The following is a 24,711-nucleotide window of genomic DNA, read 5'->3' as shown; positions in this document are numbered from 1 at the left end:
ACTCTCAGAGGTGGAGATACAACAGCCATTCTTTCCTAAACGATTTTACATAAGGATGCATGAAAACAGATCACTGAAAAGCAAACCTGTCGACTCACTTAGACATAACAGCATTTCTGAGACACCGTGGCACAAAAATAATCAGTAATTCCTGGCCATCAAACTATATAGTACTCTTGGGGGAATTCTGCACCAAAATATTTTAAAAGTCTGCATATTTTATTTGTCAAAACAACACTATATAATTACACCAGTTTCAATTATGTTGATAATTTATTCCAAAATACCTGGCAGCAAGTATGTCTGTAACAATACAGACACACAAAATTCCCCCAGGAGTAGAGAGTTAATGAAACCCCTATGATAACCCAGTTCCTGTTTCTCTAGTCCCTTCCCCCCCTCTCCCCCCCCCAGAGTTCAGCAGGGGAGCCAGACATCCTCAACCCTTCCCTGCCAGAACCCAGCCACGGGGGCCTCCCTAACTAATACATCCAAACCACCTGTTCCCCTCCACGCCTGAGCCTCTCCATGGCCCAGATACCCACACCCCCTTACCCTCCCAGAGCCAGCTGCAGACCCACACCCCGCCCCAGATATCCAAACCGCCTTCCCCGCCAAAGCCCAGCCACAGAGGCACCCCCCCCCCCGGCCCAGACACCCACACACCCTCCGCCCCAGAGCCGAGCTGCAGGGCCCCCTGTTGCCCACACACCCTCTCTCCCCCTGAGAGTCCAGCCCTGGGGACCCCCCTGCCCAGATGCCCCTCTCCCTCCCACACAGTCTAGGGATTCAGAGGGAGAAACAGCCTGATGCTCAGTGCCAGGCTTGCACAATTTCCTGTATGATGCCCTGTCCTTCCCTCAGGGCATGCTGGGAACTGCAGCTGCCAGGAACCCTCTAGCTCCCTCCCCCGAGCTGTGTCTTCTGCGAGCTGGGCTCTGCTGGGTCCAGCAGCCCCCTAGTGGCAGCTAGCAGCACTGCAGCCCATTTCTGTGGGGGAAAGGAAATTGTGCGTGCACAATATTAATTTCTTCAAAATTCTGCATTGCGCATTGGCGCAGAATTTCCCCAGGAGTAAATATAGGGAAGAAACCTGGTCACCAAGATGGAGGAATACTACAATTGCACTGGCTGTCAAATGAAAATTTCTAAGGACAGAATATGTGTAGCTACAAAATCTAGTCCATAATATTAACAATAGTAGGGGTGTATTAACAGCTTCTGAATGAGTGAACAAGTCAGAATGTTGCAGGAGATGAGAAAAGCAACAAAATCTACTAAAATAATGAGAGAGAACAATAGAGAACAATTACTCCAGATAAAATGGTTTACTGTAACAGTAAAACAGTTTGGAGAAAGTTTGATATCTTAAGCAAATTACTTCTTGGAATAGTTTGTTCTGGAGCATACTGAGGAGAGGTTACTTTGAATTAATTTTAATTAACACAGGAAATGGAGAGCTAGTGTAGTGAAGACACTAAGGTGACATCTACACTATAAGCTTGAGGCGTGATTACCAGCTTGTGTAGACATACTAGTGCTAGATCTCATCTGAGCTTGAATGCTAAAGTAGTAGTGTAGCTGCAGTAGCACAGGTTTCAGAGTAGCAGCCGTGTTAGTCTGTATTCGCAAAAAGAAAAGGAGTACCCGTGGCACCTTAGAGACTAACAAATTTATTAGAGCATAAGCTTTCGTGAGCTACAGCTCACTTCATCGGATGCAGTAGCACAGGCAGCACCAGCCCAGACTGGCAGCTCCAGCTATGTACCCGCAGGGTTTGCACTCGGGGCAGCTAGCACAGTGCCACTGCTGCCGCTACCCATGCTACCACAGCTACACGGCTATTTTTAGTGTACTGGCTCAGATGAGAGTTAATGTATGTCTATGTGACCTGGGAATCACACCCTATCTCATAGTGAAGACGTACCTTAAATACGAGTGACCATAGTATCTTGAAGTTTGAAAACACTGAAGGAGAATGGAGTAGGGAAGTGAACAAATACTACTTAAAATCCCCAAATCATCATGGTGGCCATTTCAGAATGCTTTTGATGCTGATATCCTAGGTGTATATACTGTGAAAAAAGTCTATTGCCTTCTTTCTTACGTATCTATTTAACATTTCTAGTGCACTTTTTGAGCTAGGAAGTTTAAGGAAAAATGATTACCTCATGCTCTGTGGGGTGAGCAAAATGAATTGTCGATGACGTTGAGAATCTGCCATCTTGAGCATCATGTCCATTGCAATTCTTCTATTAACCATGTCCTAAGAACAGAGGATTGACCAGTCACTGATATTTATAATATATTTTTATTGTCTTGCATTACTGTACAGACAAACTATTAATATAAACACCTACAAAAACTTAAGTTTGGAGATATTTTGCTAATACAATTATCTAATTAACTAAACACGTACATTGAAATTCCATCAAAAAAAATCTACATCAAGAGAACATGAAGGTTACAGTCAAGCACTGAAATTCAAGAAGTGAATAGAGGCTGTGCGCCTGTCATTACCACTGTCCCTTTGCATATGTGTATTATGATACAGCCTTCAATTACACACTCACATACTATATCTTAATACATCATACCTTTTCTACTACTTTGGATACATGCAGCACCTTATGCTACCATACACCACTCAGCATATGCTTAAGAGTGCTTGGTAGTCATTTATATACAACATGCACAATGAACAAAGCACGTACTCCTACAAAGACCTGCCTCCCCTTTGCTGTCAATTACACAAATGGACCATACAAAGTTGTAGAAAAATATGCATGTATATTGTATTTGAAAATCAGAATATGACCATGAAATTAAAGACTGTATTGTAATGCACACGCGCAGTAGTTTTGTTACCTATGCTGTCCTGATCACTTCACCGTGCAACCTTAAAAGTTCTCTCAACAAAGTTTCTCACTGGAATTTTCTAGATTTGTTTATTTTTAGGACAGCGTTCAAAGAACAACTGAACTATATCACAAAAACCCCAAATCGGGTAGGAAGTTGGCATTTATGTTTGAGGTACATACACTGCAGAGTGTTTGTATCCTCCCTGTCCAGATTCAGGATATTTTGTATAACCAACGCATACAATGCATCTATCATGCAAGGTCTTGAAGCCATAAATGCCCATCCTCAACATAATCCATGATCATGTTCTGGTCAAAGAGGTAATCAGCTATAACAGAGGAAAGATGAATGGCAACCACTTGGATCTCCACTGACAAGTTGAACACACACTACAAAGCGGACTGCCTGATCTCCACAGAGGCATCCTTTGATAGGAAGGTGTCCAGGGTTTTCCTATATACATTCTTTATAAATCAAGTTAGAAAATATGAGTGTGTATTGCTATTTTGATACTAATTCATCCGTGTTTCAATAGCTTTGGTAGAACTCTGGTGTACAAGCGTGGAGAGGGATGTAAACCTACCTCACGTTTCCAAGAAGCAACACTGAGCTAAACTGCTATACTTGTTCTACCAGTGAAGGCAAAACTGTACACTGATGAAGTGAGGGCATGAGCTAGGACCAGAGTTTTCTTAGCAGATCTCTGAGGAAACTCAGCGATGTTATGTGGACAGGAAAATGTTAAGATCCAGAAAAGCAAGTTATGTGGAAGTTATGTTTCTGAGTTATCTCATGAACTCTACTTGTATTTTAAAGTAGTAAGACTTATTTACACAGACAAGCACCTTATTTCTGGTTACCAACTTAGAAAACCAGAGAATAAAGTTAATGTATTCTCTAATTAGCATTATGGAGGGAAAATATTAGTAGGTTCACAACCAAAATTAACTACCATAGTCTTTCAACTTTCCAGTGATCTCCACTTAATTACTTTGGTAGTTTATCCAGCAAAACTGGAAGATGTAGTTTAAATTTATACTTACCATGAAGACATCAAATTCATCCAAGCATCTGAAAGGAGATTCAGCAATGGACCATAGAGAAAGAATGAAACAAACTGTTGAAAAAGAACGTTCACCTCCTGATAGAGATCTCATGTCATTTAGAGCAGCCTTGTTTATATCTCCAGGCTGAACCTTGAATTAAGTTAAGACATTCATTTAATTAGTAGATCATGATTGATACTTGCATAAGAAGCACAACTAATCTTTTCATACAAGATTTAAGTTTACAAATATTAAACATGAAAATCTATCTATAAAATGTAGCAACACAGTAAGTTTGTATATTTCAGTGTGTATGTATCTCAATGAAACTAAAATAGTTCAATCACACACAATTTTGTAAGGGGTAGTTGCAAGTCAACTGTCCCACTACTTTGCCCAAATAAAAATGGAACAGATTTAATTTAAACCAATAACTCAGCCTGTGACTTGTTTAATTCTCCATTTTTATAACTGTTAAACTCATCACCCAGTGTAGTTATGTTTCTGTCAAACACCAATGATATTAGAACTGCAGCTAATTATATCACTACTGGTGTTTTAACAAGGAATAGCCCCTTTGTATGAATACATGAACAGAGTAAACAGTTCTGTGTTCCTTGGATTACAGTGACACCTTGTGGTATCTATCGATTTTTTTTACTGGTATTCTGAAGTGCTTGAAAAAATAAAAAGTTGTTTTAATTAAAGATATTGTAACAAAATATACTGGTAAACATAAAATCTGTTTGCTGGTCAAAATTTTAAACAAAGCGTATTGTATAATTTGTTTCTTCCTTTTTTACCTTTCAGGACTAATTTAGGTGTTGAATCACTCTCCACAATATGTCAACAGGACAGAAATCAAACCAAGAGGGAGGGACCCAAAAGAGGGACTTGATGCATCTGAGCCGCAGAAATAATGAATTGCCTTGTTTGTTTGTTTTGTTTAAAGATAGTGTTTGTATGTTGCAAGAATTTAAAATGCTATGCAAGTTTTGTACCTTATCCCATATTTCTCCCATCTAGAGAAAAACATTTTGATCACAAGCAATTTATATGATTTTTTTTTAAAAAATTATAATTGGTCTTTAACTGTTCAAGAGTCTGAAAAATTGTCAGAGAAACTAACCACACTAAGGTGGGAGGACATCAAACGATTTACTAATTGTAAATATCAGGTGGAATTTACGGCACACTGCTGTAATATACCATGACTTCTATTGTTTTCATTTTCCTAATCATTATTTGGAAACTTAGAATGCAAGTCTGAAACAATGCTGACCAATTATACATTTACTACATCTTCACATTTAGGTATCTATTCCTGTAACAGCTCATCTGTTCATCTTGTTTTTTTCTGCATCTCCATCCTCTGACGGGATAATCAATTCACACCAACTGTAATGTCAGATGGAGAACAGAAAATAGTAAAGTAAGTTGACAGAAACCAGATATTTTATTTTCATGCAAAAAATCTGCATTAGCAAATGCCAAGTTACTGAAATACAAAAAGGACCGGAACAGATTTTTTTTTAAGGGTTAAAATTCTACCAAAGTTTAACATCAAACGTAACTTTTGGTAAGGTATTAAATAAAGAAAATACACAGTGACTTACTGTTATTGAAAGTGTTTCATTCTTGTGGTCAAAACTCATTTTTCCAGAGTAAGATCGCTGACATAATAAGAAGTCAAAATACAACTTGCATCGTAAAGTAAGGCACCTTTTTGGATAAATTAAGCAAATAAACATCAGATCAGTGATCTTTAAAAATAATATACATAAAAAGTTGAACAGATTTAGAGTCGAAGATCCCACATCAAAAATGAAAGAGTGGAATCTTAATCAACATTTAATTACTGCTTCATTTTAATAATAGAATATATACACACAACAATACCTTTGTTCTATGTGTTAAGGTTGCAGCTATAACATACCTAATAGAACCACAAAAGCAAGGAAATAAATCAAAATATCTAAAAGTACATACTCCTTCTACTCCTCTACCCAGACACACATACACCCCATTACTAAAACACTCGACAATTTAGTTTTACTTTAGTATGGATGGGAGCCATCTAGCACCAATTTCCCAGACTTACTCCCACTACTTTCCATTCTTCACAGTTCTGGGGGAAAAACACATTCACTCAATGTTTGGAGAAGGGTTTGCTGGAATGTTGGCATTTCTATTGGGGCAAAGTTGAAGTTGAGATGCTTTGTGTGGTACAGTGATTATTTTAGTTCTGAAGTATGGATACAGGAGTAGAAAGTACAAACTGCTAGAGGCCTTAACTTTTCATTGCTTGCTTTAGTGGTTTTGCATTGGATGTAAAATCTACAACTTTAACTCACACACACCATAGTGCTTTTGTGTATTAATTTCCCACTTTAACATTTTAGATTAAAAAAGGCTCTCCAATGAAGCAATGGCTACATTTATGAACAACAATATCTCCTCCTGATCCAGAAAGGATGAAGAGCCTAGTATTTGTCAAAGTTCCTGTTGCTTTGTTGTAGATCCTATTTGCTGTTGGTTCAGGAGAGGAACTCTTAAGCTAGCTGAACAGTTTGACAAAGAACAGGATCTTTGAGACCGACAGTGGTTGCTTTCATGAGTCCTGGAGCTCCTGTGCTGGCTGCATGATTTCACAAAGAACGAAATCCTTGACGCAGTATTAACTGCTTTATCAAAGAGGCTGCTGCAGTTTTATGGAGCTCCTAGTTTTCAATAAACCAGCAGCTATTGCACAGAGGATCCTGGTCATCGTGAAAGCTATTCAGCCATAAGAGTGTCATAAGAGGGCTTTTCTTTGAGAAACCAGCAGCTATATGACAATTATAAATCTTGATCTCCCCCTGGCTAACTGTTGCGCAAAAGACCACTCATCGGGGGATTGGGGGGTTTACAAAATATTTTAACTCCAGAGAACCCAACAAACCAGCACTATGTACATTTTTTTGGACTTTCTATAATTTGTCATTTTGAAGCCAAAATATGAGATTGAGAATGTGAATTTATTTGGGGGACAAAATTAACTGATTTTCTTGAAAAATCCTCAGAAAATGCAAGCTTTAATCAGAAATTATATACTAAAATTTGGGACAGATGCACTGTCTTTAAGGTTGAACTCCCATTTTAAGAGCACAACAGAATGCAGCCTTAGCTGTGGTGTCTCAATGGCTCCACCACAACATATATTAGAAAAAAGTTAAATCCACTTCTGGAGATCCCCACAAAACATACCGAGTAGGTATTTACTGCACAGCATCTTAAGCTAGTTTTTTAAAAGCAATAATTTAAACTTTAGTTATATACTGCAATTAACTTATTACTCTACAGCCAATACCCAAAAGCCACTGGAGAGGTAGAACAGGGAAGGATCTAAAGCTTTTTTGTTAAATATATTATCTCCCCATTCTACAAAAGCTCCACTTCACAATTCCTTCAAGAAAAAACAGTTATTTACCTTACAGTAAGTATGATTCTTTGAGATGTGTTGTTCACATGAATTCCACTCTTGGTGTGCATGAACCCCATGTGCAGAAGATCAGATTATTTTGCCCAGCAGTGTCTGCTGGGGCTGCACCTCCATACTAAATGCTCTCACCCCAGGGAATAAAAGACAGAGCAGACCCATCTGTCCCTCAGTTCCCTCAGAATACAGAATTCCAGAGAAGTAGGACTTCATAGAAGCAGGGAAGGAGGGCAGGTTGTAGAATCCATCTGGACAACACATCTTGAAGAAACACAGGAAGTGTACAGTAGTAAGTGTAAGTGATTTTCCACATGGATTCCACTCTCTTTGACTAACAAGAAGTTATCTATTTGCTTGTAGGTGGGTAGTTGAAACCTACTTAAACAATGAGTGCAGGGAAGCCCTACCAAAACTGGGCATCCGATCTGGAAGCCTTTACCAAAGAATAGGTTCCTGTGAACGTGAAGACTGAGCTTTACAGAGCTAGTCTATATATTTCCTGAATAGGGACATTCTTCACAGGCAGAAGAAGCTGCTGGAATGAGCTCTAATGTGACTAAGGTGGATTAACCTGGGTAACTCATAACATGTCCTTATGCAAACAGAGATCCACTTGAATTATCTTGGAGAGGATACTGCCTGACCCCTTAGCCCTCTTTGGAAAGGCCATAGTCAGTCTAGTGCATTCTTGAATGGTTTTGTCCTGGCAGTGTAAAAAGACAACAGATAACAAGAAGCGTATGAAGTTTAGTTTCCCCCAAGGTTGAAGGATTCTTGGGGAAGAAAACAGACAAATATGAATTGGTTGATGGGGATTTCTGAAACAACTTTGGGTATAAGGAGGGCTGAGAGTATCAAACACAGTGGAAACTGCCATGAGGGCCTGACTATCACCTACCCTTGGAGCTAAGGAAGCACAGAAAGCTTCATTGAGAGGTGGCAAAGGAAGGCCCCAATAATGCCATAAATACTACACTGAGGTCCCAAGAGGGAGGGGGCTCCCAGACTGGAGGAACAACCCAAATAAAATGTTTAGGGAATTTTACCACAGTGTCACAGACAGGTCATGGGCAGCCACACCTAGTAGTTCAAACCAAAGTCCAAAAAGTCATGAGACAGGAGTCAAGAGTTGGCTGGGTCAGAAGTAGAAGACAAACTAGAAATCAGAACCAAAAGTCTGGAACCAGAATCAGGTTGGGATACCGGTGGGTCAGAGGCAGGAGACAAACTGGAGGTCAAAACCCACATCTTAGATGCCAGGAAATCAAGACAGAGAAGCAGGAACAGGAATAAGTAGTGGGCAGCAGAAAGTACAAGGCACACAGTCCAGAACAGGATGGAACCCCATTGTTTGACAGTTTCCAGTTCCTGCTGCTGTGTCTTACGTAGTGCCAGCACGCCAATCAGACCTCAGGGACAGAGTCTCATACCAGTTTCAGAGCTACTAAATAGTCCAACATTACTGAAATGGGTATTGTCAAGGGAGACCGCTGTTGCTGAGAAGCTCAAATAGAAAACTTCTTCCACTTTGCTTTATAAATCAGTCTGGTTGAGGCTCTCTTACTTAGGAGCAGAATGTACTGAACATCAGCTGAAAGTCTTCTTTCAGTGGGCATCATCCAGCCAGTATTCAGGCTATCAGATGAAGCAATGCTGGGTTCAGGTGCAGGATTTGACCATTTTTCTGTCAGGCTCAGCAGGTAAAGTAATTGGTGGTTATTGAAACATTCCTTGGATCTGAATACCAGAACAGTCTGGGCCCATGCTGAGGCTATCATCACCACCATCACTGAACCTTGCTTCAGTTTTCTCAGAACCTCTGGATCATGGGGATCAGTGGAATGGCATCCATGAGTCCCGGGATGAGAAAGGCATCCATCAGGGAACCTGGGCTGGAACCCTTTGTGGAAAAAAAAGTTTGACACTTGTTTTGGTTTGTGGCAAACAGATCTTTAACTGGGAACTCCGCACCTGCAAAAGATGTTCTGCAAGACTGCATATTTTAACCAACCTCTTGTGATTATCTGAGAGCCGTCTGCTGAGTTGATCTGCCAAGATGTTCTGAAGGCTGGGAAGTTGCAGGGCTCCCGATGTAATTGTACTGAGTTGGTCATCTGTTACGGTGATCTCCCCAAATCAGCAAGTCGTTGAGTTATGGATAGACCTGATGTCTCTGCCACCTTAGATAAGCTGCCACATATAACAAATACTTTGTGAATATATGTGGTACTGTGGAAAGTCCAAAGAGCAGAATGCCTTATTGATAGTGAGAAGTTCCCACCAGGAATCGGAGTTATTGCCTGTGAGCTGGATAAATAGACATGTAGAAATATGCACCTTACAGGTTGAGAGCCATGAACCAGTCTTGAGACTCTAACAAAGGAATTACGAAGGTTAGAGTTGTCATTCTGAACTTGAAACAGCTGATGAATGTATTGATATAGGAAAGGTCCATGGTGGGTCACCAAACCCCTACTTTCTTTGGGGGATGAGAAAACAATGGGAATAAAATCCCTTGTCCCTGAACTCTAAGGGCACCTCCTCCACTGCTCCAAGTTGTAGAAATGAATCTTCTTGTTTTAGTAGTGTCTCACAAGAAGGGTCGAGAAAAAGAGAAAGAAAAAGAAAAAAGGATGGAATTGGATAGAATACCCCTTCTTTATAGTTTCCGGAACCCACTGGTCTCAGGTGATCCAAGTCCAGGCTTCCTGAAAATAAGAGGCAGGTGCCAAAGGGAGGGCAGAAAGAGAAAGGTTCTCATACAATTCTGTCATGCTCTCAATTGCATCAAACCTACTGTCCGGTGGAAGATTAATTAGGGATATCTTTGGTGCAACCTCTGACAGAATCCTCACTGAAGTTCATTCCTGACTCCCATTGTGCTACCCACCCAAGGAGGGGAAGGTGGGTTGGACGATGGCTCTCTGCTGTGTTTAGATGAGGATGAGGAAAAGGAGTAAATTCCTCCAAGAGAGGAGTCATTTAATTCAGAGTCTTCTATGGGGATATCAGAGATACACCAAATTAAGGGAGTACAAATAATTCAGTAATTAGTGGCTTAGATATTACTACTCAGCCTCTCTAGGAGAGGCGGCTCCAGTATTGGACCCACAGTAAAGTTTATACGCTTTTTGTACTGAGATAGCTGCTACCAAGGAACATAGTTCCAAGGTTACAAATACAGAGATGGTAGGTACTGGGTCTCTGGGTAATGAAACACTCAGTACAGAGATTGGTGCTGAAGGGACAGTACCAAAAGAGAGAAAGTCCACAGATTCAGTGAGTACCACAGGCACTTTCTAACTAATCAGTATCAGGGCTCCCCGAAGAGGTCTGGTCAGGCTTTTGTCCTAGATAAGTCGCAAGTCTGACGACTTGTGTCTTGGCTCGCTAGGCATTAGACAATGTGATCTGCATTTGCTCCACTTCTCCATATTGGAAGAGAAGGTTCAAGGTCTGGAGAAACAAGTATCAACCCTGCGTTGCATAAGAGAAACTGAAGATTTCCTGGCAGACATCAGGACATGCTTCTACGGACACAACATACTGAAGATTCAGAGCAGGCTGCGCAGTGGGGACAGAAGGACGGTGAAGAAATTTGGCAGCATGTGACCTCCAGAAGAAGAAAGGGGAGCATCCATGTACAGCAACGCAGATACAGGTAAGCAACCGTTTTCATGTTCTCTCCACAGGTACTAATGCAGAGAATGGACTAGATGATACATCTGAGGGAAAGGAACAGAAGGAGACTCCACCAATTGGAAGGCATAGGATGCACTGTCCTAGGGATGGGGGTTCCACAACCACCGCTCCCAAGAGAAGGAGGTGGGTGGTGGTGGTCGGGGACTCTCTCCTCAAGGGGACAGTCATCTATCTACTGTCCCAACCGGGAAAACCGAGAAGTCTGCTGCTTGCCAGGAGCTAGGATTCACAATGTGACGGAGAGACTGCCGAGACTCATCAAACCCTCAAATTGCTACCCGTTCCTGCTTCTCCATGTGGGCACCAATGATACTGCCAAGAACGACCTTGAGCAGATCACTACAGACTACGTGGCTCTGAGAAAAAGGATAAAGGAGCTTGAGGCGCAAGTGGAGTTCTCATCCATCCTCCCCGTCGAAGGAAAAGGCCTGGGTAGAGACCGTTGAATCGTGGAAGTCAACGAATGGCTATGCAGGTGGCATCAGAGAGAAGGCTTTGGATTCTTTGACCATGGGATGGTGTTTCAAGAAAGAGGCATGCTAGGCAGAGATGGGATCCACCTAACGAAGACTGGAAAGAGCATCTTCGCAAGCAAGCCGGCTAACCTAATGAGGAGGGCTTTAAACTAGGTTCACTGGGGGAAGGAGACCAAAGCCCTGAGGTAAGTGGGGACATGGGATACTGGGAGGAAGCACGAGCAGGAGAGGGGAGGGCTCCTGCCTCATACTGAGAAAGAGGGATGATCAGCAAGTTATCTCAAATGCCTATACACAAATGCAAGAAGCCTGGGAAACAAGTAGGGAGAACTGGAAGTCCTGGCACAGTCAATTATGATGTGATTGGAACAACAGAGACCTGGTGGGATAACTCACATGACTGGAGTACTGTCATAGATGGATATAAAACTGTTCATGAAGGACAGGCAGGGCAGAAAAGGTGGGGGAGTTCCATTTTATGTAAGAGAGCAATATGACTGCTCAGAGCTCCAGTATGAAACTGCAGAAAAACCTGAGAGTCTCTGGATTAAGTTTAGAAGTGTGAGCAACAAGGGTGATGTCGTGGTGGGAGTCTGCTATAGACAACCGGACCAGGGCGATGAGATGGATGAGGCTGTCTTTCGGCATCTAATGGAAGTTACTAGATCGCAGGTCCTGGTTCTCATGGGAGAGACTTCAATCACCCTGGTATCTGCTGGGAGAGCAATACAGCGGTGCACAGACAATCCAGGAAGTTTTTGGAAAGTGTAGGGGACAATTTCCTGGTGCAAGTACTGGAGGAACCAACTAGGGACAGAGCTCTTCTTGACCTGCTGCTCACAAACTGGGAAGAATTAGTAGGGGAAGCAAAAGTGGATGGGAACCTGGGAGGCAGGGACCATGAGATGGTCAAGTTAAGGATCCTGAAACAAGAAAGAAAGGAAAGCAGCAGAATATGGACCTCGGACTTCAGAAAAGCAGACTTTGACAACCTCAGGAAACTGATGGGCAGGATCCCCTGGGAGAACATCATAAGGGGGAAAAGGAGTCCAGGAGAGCTGGCTGTATTTTAAAGAACCTTTATTGAGGTTACAAGGACAAATCATCCCAATGTGTAGAAAGAATAGTAAATATGGCAGGCGACCAGCATGGCTTAACAGTGAAATCCTTGCTGATCTTAAAACACAAAAAAGAAGCTTACAAGAAGTGGAAGACCGGACAAATGACCAGGGAGGAGTATAAAAATATTGCTCAGGCATACAGGAGTGAAATCAGAAAGGCCAAATCAGTTGCAGCTATCAAAAGATGTTAAGAGTAACAAGAAGGGTTTCTTCAAGTATGTTAGCAACAAGAAGAAAGGCAAGGAAAATGTGAGCCCCTTACTGAATGAGGGAGGCAACCTAGCGACAGAGGATGTGGAAAAAGCTAATGTACTCAATGATTTTTTTTGCCTCTGTCTTCACAAACAAGGTCACATCCTAGACTACTGCACTGGGCAGCACAGCTTGGGGAGGAGGTGACCAGCCCTCAGTGGAGAAAGAAGTGGTTCGGGACTATTTAGAAAAGCTGGACGAGCACAAGTCCATGGGGCCGGGTGCGCTGCATCCGAGAGTGCTAAAGGAGTTGGTGGATGTGATTGCAGAGCCATTGGCCATTATCTTTCAAAACTCATGGTGATCGGGGGAGGTCCCGGATGACTGGAAAAAGGCTAATGTAGTGCCCATCTTTAAAAAAGGGAAGAAGGAGGATCCTGGGAACTACAGACCAGTCAGCCTCACCTCAGTTCCTGGAAAAATCATGGAGCAGGTCTTCAAGGAATCAATTCTGAAGCACTTGGAGGAGAGGAAAAGTGATCAGGCAAAGTCAGCATGGATTCACCAAGGGCAAGTCATGCCTGACTAACCTAATTGCCTTCTATGACGAGATAACTGGCTCTGTGGATGAGGGGAAAGCAGTGGACATGTTATTCCTTGACTTTAGCAAAGCTTTTGACACTGTCTCCCACAGTATTCTTGCCAGCAAGTTAAAGTAGTATGGGCTGGATGAATGGACTATAAGGCGGATAGAAAGTTGGCTAGATTGTCGGGCTCAACGGGTAGTGATCAATGGCTCCATGTCTAGTTGGCAGCTAGTATCAAGCGGAGTGCCCCAAGGTCGGTCTTGGGGCCGGTTTATTCAATATCTTCATTAATGATCTGAAGGATGGCGTGGATTGCATCCTCAGCAAGTTTGCAGATGACACTAAACTGGGAGAAGAGGTAGATTTGCTGGAGGGTAGGAAGAGGATACAGAGGGACCTAGACAAATTAGAGGATTGGGCTAAAAGAAATCTGATGAGGTTCAACAAGGACAAGTGCAGAGTCCTGCACTTAGGACGGAAGAATCCCATGCATGCTACAGACTAGGGACCGAGTGGCTAGGCAGCAGTTCTACAAAAAAGGACCTAGGGGTTACAGTGGACGAGAAGCTGGATATGAGTCAACAGTGTGCTGTTGTTGCCAAGAAGGCCAATGGCATTTTGGGATGTATAAGTAGGGGCACTGCCAGCAGATTGAGGGACGTGATCGTTCCCCTCTATTCGACATTGGTGAGGCCTCATCTGGAGTACTGTGTCCAGTTTTGGGCCCCACACTACAAGAAGGATGTGAAAAAATTGGAAAACATCCAGCGGAGGGCAACAAAAGTGATTAGGGGACTGGAACACATGATTTATGAGGAGAGGCTGAGGGAACTGGGATTGTTTAGTCTGTGAAAGAGAAGAATGAGGGAGGATTTGATAGCGCTTTCAACTACCTGAAAGGGGGTTCCAAAGAGGATGGATCTAGACTGTTCTCAGTGGTAGCAGATGACAGAACGAGGAGTAATGGTCTCAAGTTGCAGTGGAGAAGGTTTAGGTTGGATATTAGGAAAAACTTTTTCACTAGGAGGGTGGTGATGCATTGGAATGTGTTACCTAGGGAAGAGTGGAATCTCCTTCCTCTGAAGTTAAGGTCAGGCTTGACAAAGCCCTGGCTGGGATGATTTAGTTGGGGATTGGTCCTGCTTTGAGCAGGGGGCTGGACTAGATGTCCTCCTCAGGTCCCTTCCAACCCCGATATTCTATGATTCTCTCTGGAGCAATGTTCCTTTTGGCCCATCAGTGAACAGTGACCCTGGAATGGCTGTGTATGATTAGGGCCTCTTGGAATTGGTCCAGAATCTTGGGGTGAAATACTGGCTCATCAGGACACTAATGGAGAGAGACTGAATAGATGAGTGTAGTCCAGCAATGGTTTTCTTCTGTGTCTGTGGCGTGCATTGAGCTTTTTTGTAGAAACAACTTCAGGCACGCTTCTCTAGCTTTCTGAATTCATTTAAAGAAGGAGCGACATATGGAACTTCACTTGGTGATAACTCCCTCTCACCTATGTAGAGCAGGCATGGGGAGTGACAGTCATTAATTAGCAAAACTTCACATGAGGAGCACATCCTGGAGCTTTAGTTTCTCCCATGCTGTTACCATCTCTGTACAGGAGAGCAAGTTTAGTCTAGCTGAAAATTTATCTCAGAAAAATAATCTAAATACAGATGTGACTAATTAGAGACCTGGGAAGTACAAGGAGTTCAAATGATTATATTAAAATGTGCCATTCAGGCCTGGATTTTGAGACAATAAGAGTTAAGTGGGTTTCCTGAGGAATCCCTACAAAGTGATTAATGTAAATTGCATAATCATGGTTATGCAAAAAAAAATTTGAGGTACTTACTTGTAACTCTAAGTTCTTTGAGATGAGTGGTCCCTATCTGTATTCCACATGTGGGAACGCATACCATGAGCCTGAAACTGGAATATCTTGCAAGTAGAGTCCATTAGTTTGTACCTCTGCCCTGGAATTCCTAATGCTCAGCACTGAGGATATAATGTGGGGTGTGGACTGAATGCCTCTCCAGTTCCTACTCTACCATGAATCCAGTCATGATCTGAAACAGAGGGGAAGATGACTGCTCTAAGTAAAAATAATGAAGTAAGTACCAAGAAAGAAAAAAGATTAAGCTAGAGAGGTAGCAAGCTGCATAGATAGCCAATGACACACCAATGCTCCGTCTCAAGCTGCAGGTGTCTAAGAAGGAACTGGTATGTCCCCTCCCTATATACTCATACCAGAGCACAAGGGTGTCTATGGCGCAGGCATGGATCTGCAGACACTACTGACAAAAATCTCAGTTGAGCAGTGAGCACCCCCTAGCACATTGGAAAGTTAGAGCCTGTAGCTCCACCCTGGAGTCGGTGCCTATACAAGGAGCCACATAGTAACTTCTGAAGCCACAGATTGGCCACACCTGTACTAGCACATGTCACAGAAAAGAAGATGGACACTGCAGAGGTTCTATCTTGCTGCCATGGGTGGTAAGAAGGAACTGAGGGATGATTGGGCCCGTTCTGCCCTTTATGCCCTAAAGCATTTATGGCACAGGCACATCCCCAAACGACACTGCAGACCAAAAGAATCCAATCTCACGTGCATGGGGCATATGCACACAAAAAGTGGAATCCACGTGGACAATCACTAAGAAGAATGAGTCAATACCACAATATCCCACCCAGAAGAGAGGGCTGTTAGAAAACAGTAGCTTCTAATTTTAAAGCCATATTCTAACCCCTGGTGTGCATTCAATAGCACATTTTTATTTCTGAACTCTCAGCAATAAAGAACCCATTTGCAAGTTGAACAACATATAAGCAAAGCCTTCTGGTAACATCCAGTACATAGAACTCTCTCCTGGAATTAAGCGATGCAAAGATTAGATATTTTTAGCTGCAATTAGCTGCAACTCTTAAAATATTTTATGTTATACCTTTCCCAATTTCAATTTTGGTTGAGTATTTTTAAAAGAGGGGCAAGAAGAGGATAATGGTCAGTCAGAATTATTGAAAAAAGCCCATATGGTATGGAGACCTAACATAGGAATTTTAAATGTGTTGAATATAGAAATTTCTTCCGAGTGGCCCTGGGAAATACCTAAATTTCCCCAGTCAATAGAATTTTATGACAAATATTTTTAATCTGCACCATCACAGGTATTTGAACCACTAACACTACAATGAAGATCACACTCACCTTCTGAACTGTTGATACATTTTGTATCTCTGTGTCATTATTTGATCCAACAATTTAATAAACTTCTTCAAATTCTTCACTTTACCTTCTGCATCCTGATATTTGTCCTTTGCTTCAAGAAGCTGCCTGTTTTATCAGCAAAAAGATTCTCATAAATATCTAGTTAAACTCAAAAGATGCTGTTAGAACCCAAGCAAACTCTTGATGTTTAATTTAAAACCATGCTGACAACCAACATTCTCTTTTCAGAAAACAAAAACAAACATATGCTTACAATCTATTAAACCATCACTCTAAAACTAACATCATACGGGCACATAAACTGAATTTTCTCAGGGAAAGGAAAATCATTGTTAATAAAAAAGATTATTGTTGTTTGTTGGGGGAGAAAAGGAATGGTAAATTTCTTAGCTGATACAGTAAAAGCTTTTTTTTAACTGGCAAGCTGGGAGAATGGGGATGCTGGTAAATTAAAAATGCCGGTTAACTCAGAAGGAGGGATTTGGAGGGGAGCGGAGGCAGGGGCATGCTGCGAGGCACACTCTGGGAGGAAGTTTGGGTCCAGAAGGGGGCTTTGGGGTGCCATGGGGGGTGGCACGCACTCACCTCCAGCAGCTCTCCATCCCTGCTGCTCCAGGTGGAGATGTGGCCAGGTGCCCCTGCAAGCAGGCACGCTGCCTCCATCTGCAGGCGCTACCCCCCTTCTACCCCCCCGCAGCTCCCATTGGTCACAGTTCCTAGCCAATAGGCTGGGACGGGAGCCATGGAGCCAGTGCTCGGGGAGTGGGGGACAGAGGCAGCGTGCCTGGCTGTGCCTCTGCCAGCAACAGCAGGGGCGGGGAGATACCTGAGGTAAGCGCCCCCACCATCTGGCACCCCGAACCCCTCCCATTCCCCAGCCCCCTGCCAGCCTCTCAACAACCATACTATAAGCCAGACTTTCAGTGCAGATCAGAAATGTCGGTTTATAGAGCTTGTTGGCTGGTGAAGTGCCAAATAAAAGAGCTTTTTCTGTACTCTTTTCTGCTAGCAGTGTCTCACACAATTCTGATACGTATGGGCTATTTCCCTCTCTTCTACTTCCCTTCCATTCTGATATATATGGACTATTTCCCTCCTGTCTTCAGTTTCCAGTACAAAAACTGTAGCACATCTTATGATAGACAGGACCCCTTCTCTGGTTTGCTGCCAGATTCGACATTTCAAAGTAAAAACTCACAGAACATGATTAGTAATAGTAACTTCAGTGACAGCCAGTTAATTGCGTATGGCAGGCTATAGACTACAAAGGTAACTATCAAAATAAAATTTTGTCTCTTGGCTATTAAGACATCCAAGAAGGGTAGAATTGTGAGAGATACTGCTAGTAGAAAGAAATGATCAAGTAAGAAATTTATCATTCTGCAGCCCCGTGTCTCCCATAATTCTGATATACAGAGGAAGTAGCCAGCAGTGACCAGAAGTAGGGATGGATAGAGAAAAACAAAATTGGGCAGGGAACAGCGTTACTGATTGCTTAAAACGGCAATACTATTAGTGGAACACCGTCTGCAGCACCTTTTCACCACAGGAGGCCTCTGCGGAGGACAGAAAGTCCACTTTATAGTGCCTAAAAGGTGTTAGCCTGAGACCATGTTGCTGTCCTGCAGATCTCTATGGTGGAAGTAGAACTTTTGGCCCATAAGGTTGCCACAGATCTTGTAGAAAGTACCTTGATTCCATCTGGAATAGGAGCCCCTCTCATGCCATGTATACCTAAGACACAGAGCTTGATCCATCTAACCAGGGGTAGTTTGGAAACTGTGAGCCCTTGGCACTTCAGATGAATGGAGACAAATAAGGATCCCAAGCTTCTTGTTCATTCTGTGCACTTGACATAGATCTTTAGTGCTCTTCGACCATCTATGGCACACCACAGCTTTACACTCTCGTGCTGTGGCTTTGGACCGAATGAAGTAAGGATGATCTCTTGTGAGGCATGGAAAGATGAATTCACCTTAGGCAAGAACAATTCTGGAGTTCTTACCACCACCTGGTCATCTTGGAACCCACAGTGCGGTTCCTGCATGGATAGGCTGCCAGTTCAGAAACTTGTCTAGCAGACATCGTGGCCACCACAAAACAGGCTTTGATGGACAGATAAAAGGCAGATATTTATGTCAGTGGTTCAAAAGGGTGAATGGTACGGCTTTCAATACCAGGGGTAAATCCCTCCGAATACTGGTTTTGCTTGGAGGAATCTGGATACCTGAGGATTATCCACTAAGGAAACAGAGGATCCTACAAATAGTATGCTACTTATGGCTGACATCTGAAGTGCTATGGTGCTGGGCTGAAGTCCCTTCTCTTCAAGAAAGTCCTGAACAACAGGAGTACTAGGATCCTTCGCATTCTTGACACCATGAAACCTGCTCCAGATGGAGAAGTAAACCTTTAATGTGGAAGCTCTTCTGGAGGACAGCAGAGTTCTGATCACTTTGAGGATAGACCAACACTTCCTTCTCAATAGCCAGGCTATCAGTTGTATAGATGGTCTGGTTGGAGGAATGGGCTTTGGCGAAGGATGTCTGTGTTCTCATTAGTAGCTGCAATGGTGGTCCCAATTTCAATTGTACCAGATCAGAGAAATACAGTGTCCTTTGCTGTTGTGAAGTTGGCACTATCACCTTTGTGCCTTCTCACTTTATCTCCTGGATCACCTTTCCTAGATGTGTAATGGGCATGAATGAATATAGCAGGCCTTGTGGCCACATCTATGTAAAAGAGCATCTGCCCCCATGGACACTGGATCTGTTTCCCTGGTGAAGTATTTCTCCGGCGAAGAACCCTGCTTTGGGTTCTTGCAATTGGCAAACAGGTTGACTGAAGTGAGGCCAAATGTCTACAAGATCAGAGTGAAGACTCTGATTTAGGCACCATTCTAAGTTGATGACCGTCTGCTGAGCCAGTCTGTCTTTTGGTTCAGTTCTCCTTTTATGTGCATCTCTCTAACAGAAGGAAGGGTCCTCTCTGCCCATTCCAATACTGATATTTTTTCTGCATGTAAAGTTGAACTCCTTTCTCTTCCTGGTTGTTGAGACATGCCACAGAAGTTTATACTGTCCAATTGGATCAGAACATGGTCATCCTCTAAATAGCTCTGGAACCTTGGCAGAGTTAGTTTGACTCTCTGGTTCCTTTCCCAGGAGTCTGAGGCATCTCGTGTTGTTCTGTGGCTCAGATGCATGCTCCCCACCCCATCAGGCTGGCATTGGTTGAGAGCTCCTGTGGGTCTAGAGAGCATATGAGAAGACCCCGTGGATGTTCTCTGGGATTGTCCATCATCTTAGAGAATCCAGTACCTGGTTCAGGACTTGATCCTGCATATGTTCCAGAGAATGGTTCCATACTTTCAGTACAAAGGCCTAGAGACCCCTGATAAAGAGACCTTGTCCATGGTGTGATCTCTATACATGATATCAAGACCCTCAATATTTGGAGACAATGTGTTATGGTTGGCCTTATACACTTGACCAGCACAGATATCACATACTGGAACTCCTGGAATCTATCCAGTGATAGGTAGACCTTTGCTGCAGAAGTGTCCATTTCCACTTCGAGCTGAATTATTTTTGGGGGGGAGGGAGGGGAAAATCAACATTTTTCTTGGTGTTTATCACAAAGCCATGCATTTGGAGAAGTTTGCCCGCCCCTGTTCTAGGTCCACAAAAGTGAGAAAGTCCCACTGGGACAGGGATGCCACTGTTGAAGCCAGGGTGTCCATCTGGAAACTCATTTTCTTCATCTATTTGTTGAGCCATCTATTTATCCTCCCACAGTGCATTCTGGACAATGAAGAAAATAGAATAGAAACCTGAGAACCTTGCTCCTGAGGGAACTTCTACTACTTCTACATCCAGGAGATGCAAAATTTCATTCAACTCTAGTTCATATTAGATGGGGCTGCTGGGGATTGAGTGAAGGGATGGGGTGAGGCCTTTAGTACAAAGGACTTATCTGTAACTCACTACCCCTCTTACCACTTGCCTGTGGTTGATATGTACCATTCTTCTGAGAAATAGGATCTGGGCAGACACACATTTGTTCCTTGTCATAGTGGGTTCTTACAGGCAGTGGGACTTCCTCCGGATTTTCCACCCAAGCCCTGGTTCAAGGGTTTTCCCCTGATAGGTCTGTTGTCTTTCCTCTGGTACTTTTGTGAGGATGGATTAAAGGAGCATTTCTGTCTCTTGCTGGGTTTCTAGTCACTCTTTAGAGCATTGCATAAAGAAGGAAGGGAGTTTCCACTTGACATCACTTTCTGCCACTATCTTATCCAATTTTTCCCCAAATAGGAGAGACAGACTTAATTTAGATGAACATGAGATTTGGTTGTTTTGTTCCACAGAAGCAGCCATACACTGGATCTGACTGGGGGGGGGGATTCAGCTGTTGTGACCTGCACTGGATGTGCCATGTTTGTCTTTCTTCCACAGGACAGAAGCGACTTTGTCTGTACAAAGTGCAAGCTGGTCTCCATATTGGAAGAGAAGATTGAAGGTCTGGAGCAACAGGTAACGACCCTGCGTTGTATACGAGAGACTGAGGATTTTCTGGACCAAACTCAGGATAGCCTTCTAGGGGCACAAAACTCTAAAGATATAGAGCAGGTTGCACAGAGGAGCCAAGAGGCCAGTGAAGAAGCTTGGCAACATGTGACCTCCAGAAGAGGTAAGCGGAATGTCCGGGTTCCAGTAACACAGACACAGGTAACTAACCGCTTTCATGTTCTCTCCACAGGTACCAATGCGGAGAGTGGACCAGATGATATGTCTGGGGGGAGAAAGCGGAAGGAGACTCCGCTGGTTGGGAGGCATGAGATGCGATGTCCTGAGGTTGGGGGTTCCACGACCACCACTCCCAAGAGGAGAAGGCGGGTGGTGGTGGTCGGGGACTCTCTCCTCCGGGGGACTGAGTCATCTATCTGCCGCCCTGACCGGGAAAACCAAGAAGTCTGCTGCTTGCCAGGGGCTAAGATTCGTGATGTGACGGAGAGACTGCCGAGACTCATCAAGCCCTCGGATCGCTACCCCTTCCTGCTTCTCCACGTGGGCACCAATGATACTGCCAAGAATGACCTTGAGCGGATCACTGCGGACTACGTGGCTCTGGGAAGAAGGATAAAGGAGTTGGAGGCGCAAGTGGTGTTCTCGTCCATCCTCCCCGTGGAAGGAAAAGGCCTGGGTAGGGACCGTCGAATCGTGGAGGTCAACGAATGGCTACGCAGGTGGTGTCGGAGAGAAGGCTTTGGATTCTTTGACCATGGGATGGTGTTCCATGAAGGAGGAGTGCTGGGCAGAGACGGGCTCCATCTTACGAAGAGAGGGAAGAACATCTTTGCCAGCAGGCTGGCTAACCTAGTGAGGAGGGCTTTAAACTAGGTTCACCGGGGGAAGGAGACCAAAGCCCTGAGGTAAGTGGGAAAGCGGGATACCGGGAGGAAGCACAGGCAGGAAGGTCTGTGAGGGGAGGGCTCCTGCCTCATACTGGGAATGAGGGGCGATCAACAGGTTATCTCAAGTGCTTATATACAAATGCACAAAGCCTTGGAAACAAGCAGGGAGAACTGGAGGTCCTGGTGATGTCAAGGAATTATGACGTGATTGGAATAACAGAGACTTGGTGGGATAACTCACATGACTGGAGTACAGTCATGGATGGTTATAAACTGTTCAGGAAGGACAGGCAGGGCAGAAAAGGTGGGGGAGTAGCACTGTATGTAAGGGAGCAGTATGACTGCTCAGAGCTCCGGTACGAAACTGTGGAAAAACCTGAGTGTCTCTGGATTAAGTTTAGAAGTGTGTGCAACAAGAGTGATGTCATGGTGGGAGTCTGCTATAGACCACCGGACCAGGGGGATGAGGTGGATGAGGCTTTCTTCCGGCAACTCACGGAAGCTACTAGATCGCATGCCCTGATTCTCATGGGTGACTTTAATTTTCCTGATATCTGCTGGGAGAGCAATACAGCGGTGCATAGACAATCCAGGAAGTTTTTGGAAAGCGTAGGGGACAATTTCCTGGTGCAAGTGCTAGGGGAGCCAACTAGGGGGAGCGCTTTTCTGGACCTGCTGCTCACAAACCGGGTAGAATTAGTGGGGGAAGCAAAAGTGGATGGGAATCTGGGAGGCAGTGACCATGAGTTGGTTGAGTTCAGGATCCTGACGCAGGGAAGAAAGGTAAGCAGCAGGATACGGACCCTGGACTTCAGGAAAGCAGACTTTGACTCCCTCAGGGAACAGATGGCCAGGATCCCCTGGGGGACTAACATGAAAGGGAAGGGAGTCCAGGAGAGCTGGCTGTATTTCAAGGAATCCCTGTTGAGGTTACAGGGACAAACCATCCCGATGAGTCGAAAGAATAGTAAATATGGCAGGCGACCAGCTTGGCTTAATGGTGAAATCCTAGCGGATCTTAAACATAAAAAAGAAGCTTACAAGAAGTGGAAGGTTGGACATATGACCAGGGAAGAGTATAAAAATATTGCTCGGGCATGTAGGAAAGATATCAGGAGGGCCAAATCGCACCTGGAGCTGCAGCTAGCAAGAGATGTCAAGAGTAACAAGAAGGGTTTCTTCAGGTATGTTGGCAACAAGAAGAAAGCCAAGGAAAGTGTGGGCCCCTTACTGAATGAGGGAGGCAAGCTAGTGACAGAGGATGTGGAAAAAGCTAATGTACTCAATGCTTTTTTTGCCTCTGTTTTCACTAACAAGGTCAGCTCCCAGACTGCTGTGCTGGGCAACACAAAATGGGGAAGAGATGGCCAGCCCTCTGTAGAGATAGAGGTGGTTAGGGACTATTTAGAAAAGCTGGACGTGCACAAGTCCATGGGGCCGGACGAATTGCATCCGAGAGTGCTGAAGGAATTGGCGGCTGTGATTGCAGAGCCCTTGGCCATTATCTTTGAAAACTCGTGGCGAACGGGGGAAGTCCCGGATGACTGGAAAAAGGCTAATGTAGTGCCCATCTTTAAAAAAGGGAAGAAGGAGGATCCTGGGAACTACAGGCCGGTCAGCCTCACCTCAGTCCCTGGAAAAATCATGGAGCAGGTCCTCAAAGAATCAATCCTGAAGCACTTAGAGGAGAGGAAAGTGATCAGGAACAGTCAGCATGGATTCACCAAGGGAAGGTCATGCCTGACTAATCTAATCGCCTTTTATGATGAGATTACTGGTTCTGTGGATGAAGGGAAAGCAGTGGATGTATTGTTTCTTGACTTTAGCAAAGCTTTTGACACGATCTCCCACAGCATTCTTGTCAGCAAGTTAAGGAAGTATGGGCTGGATGAATGCACTATAAGGTGGGTAGAAAGCTGGCTAGATTGTCGGGCTCAACGGGGAGTGATCAATGGCTCCATGTCTAGTTGGCAGCCGGTGTCAAGTGGAGTGCCCCAGGGGTCGGTCCTGGGGCCCGTTTTGTTCAATATCTTCATAAATGATCTGGAGGATGGTGTGGATTGCACTCTCAGCAAATTTGCGGATGATACTAAACTGGGAGGAGTGGTAGATACGCTGGAGGGGAGGGATAGGATACAGAAGGACCTAGACAAATTGGAGGATTGGGCCAAAAGAAATCTAATGAGGTTCAATAAGGATAAGTGCAGGGTCCTGCACTTAGGATGGAAGAATCCAATGCACCGCTACAGACTAGGGACCGAATGGCTCGGCAGCAGTTCTGCGGAAAAGGACCTAGGGGTGACAGTGGACGAGAAGCTGGATATGAGTCAGCAGCGTGCCCTTGTTGCCAAGAAGGCCAATGGCATTTTGGGATGTATAAGTAGGGGCATAGCGAGCAGATCGAGGGACGTGATCGTTCCCCTCTATTCGACACTGGTGAGGCCTCATCTGGAGTACTGTGTCCAGTTTTGGGCCCCACACTACAGGAAGGATGTGGATAAATTGGAAAGAGTACAACGAAGGGCAACAAAAATGATTAGGGGTCTAGAGCACATGACTTATGAGGAGAGGCTGAGGGAGCTGGGATTGTTTAGTCTGCAGAAGAGAAGAATGA

The 24,711-nt window shown here is 44.0% G+C and overlaps 1 protein-coding gene across 8 annotated transcripts in view; it reads right to left on the bottom strand.

Annotated features, from left to right (window-relative positions):
- SMC6 (structural maintenance of chromosomes 6) overlaps nt 1-24,711 on the bottom strand; it is a 98,258-nt gene that overhangs the window by 2,772 nt on the left and 70,775 nt on the right. For 2 of the 8 annotated variants that reach the window (XM_038394147.2, XM_043510220.1), the window contains exons 23-26: nt 16,664-16,789; nt 5,525-5,630; nt 3,906-4,058; nt 2,169-2,266 (exon numbers count right to left, since the gene is read on the bottom strand). In XM_038394147.2, the coding sequence (XP_038250075.1) occupies nt 2,169-2,266; nt 3,906-4,058; nt 5,525-5,630; nt 16,664-16,789 (483 nt within the window). Of the gene's footprint in view, nt 1-2,168; nt 2,267-3,905; nt 4,059-4,081; nt 4,812-5,282; nt 5,307-5,524; nt 5,631-5,807; nt 5,845-16,663; nt 16,790-24,711 lie in introns of those variants that run through there. The other 6 variants (XR_006279738.1, XR_005291761.2, XR_006279737.1 and 3 more) reach the window with 6 other exon arrangements.

Source organism: Dermochelys coriacea, chromosome 3, assembly GCF_009764565.3.
Source record: "Dermochelys coriacea isolate rDerCor1 chromosome 3, rDerCor1.pri.v4, whole genome shotgun sequence".
NCBI classification, from domain to species: Eukaryota; Metazoa; Chordata; order Testudines; family Dermochelyidae; genus Dermochelys; species Dermochelys coriacea.
This window is presented reverse-complemented; position numbering and strand designations above follow the sequence as displayed.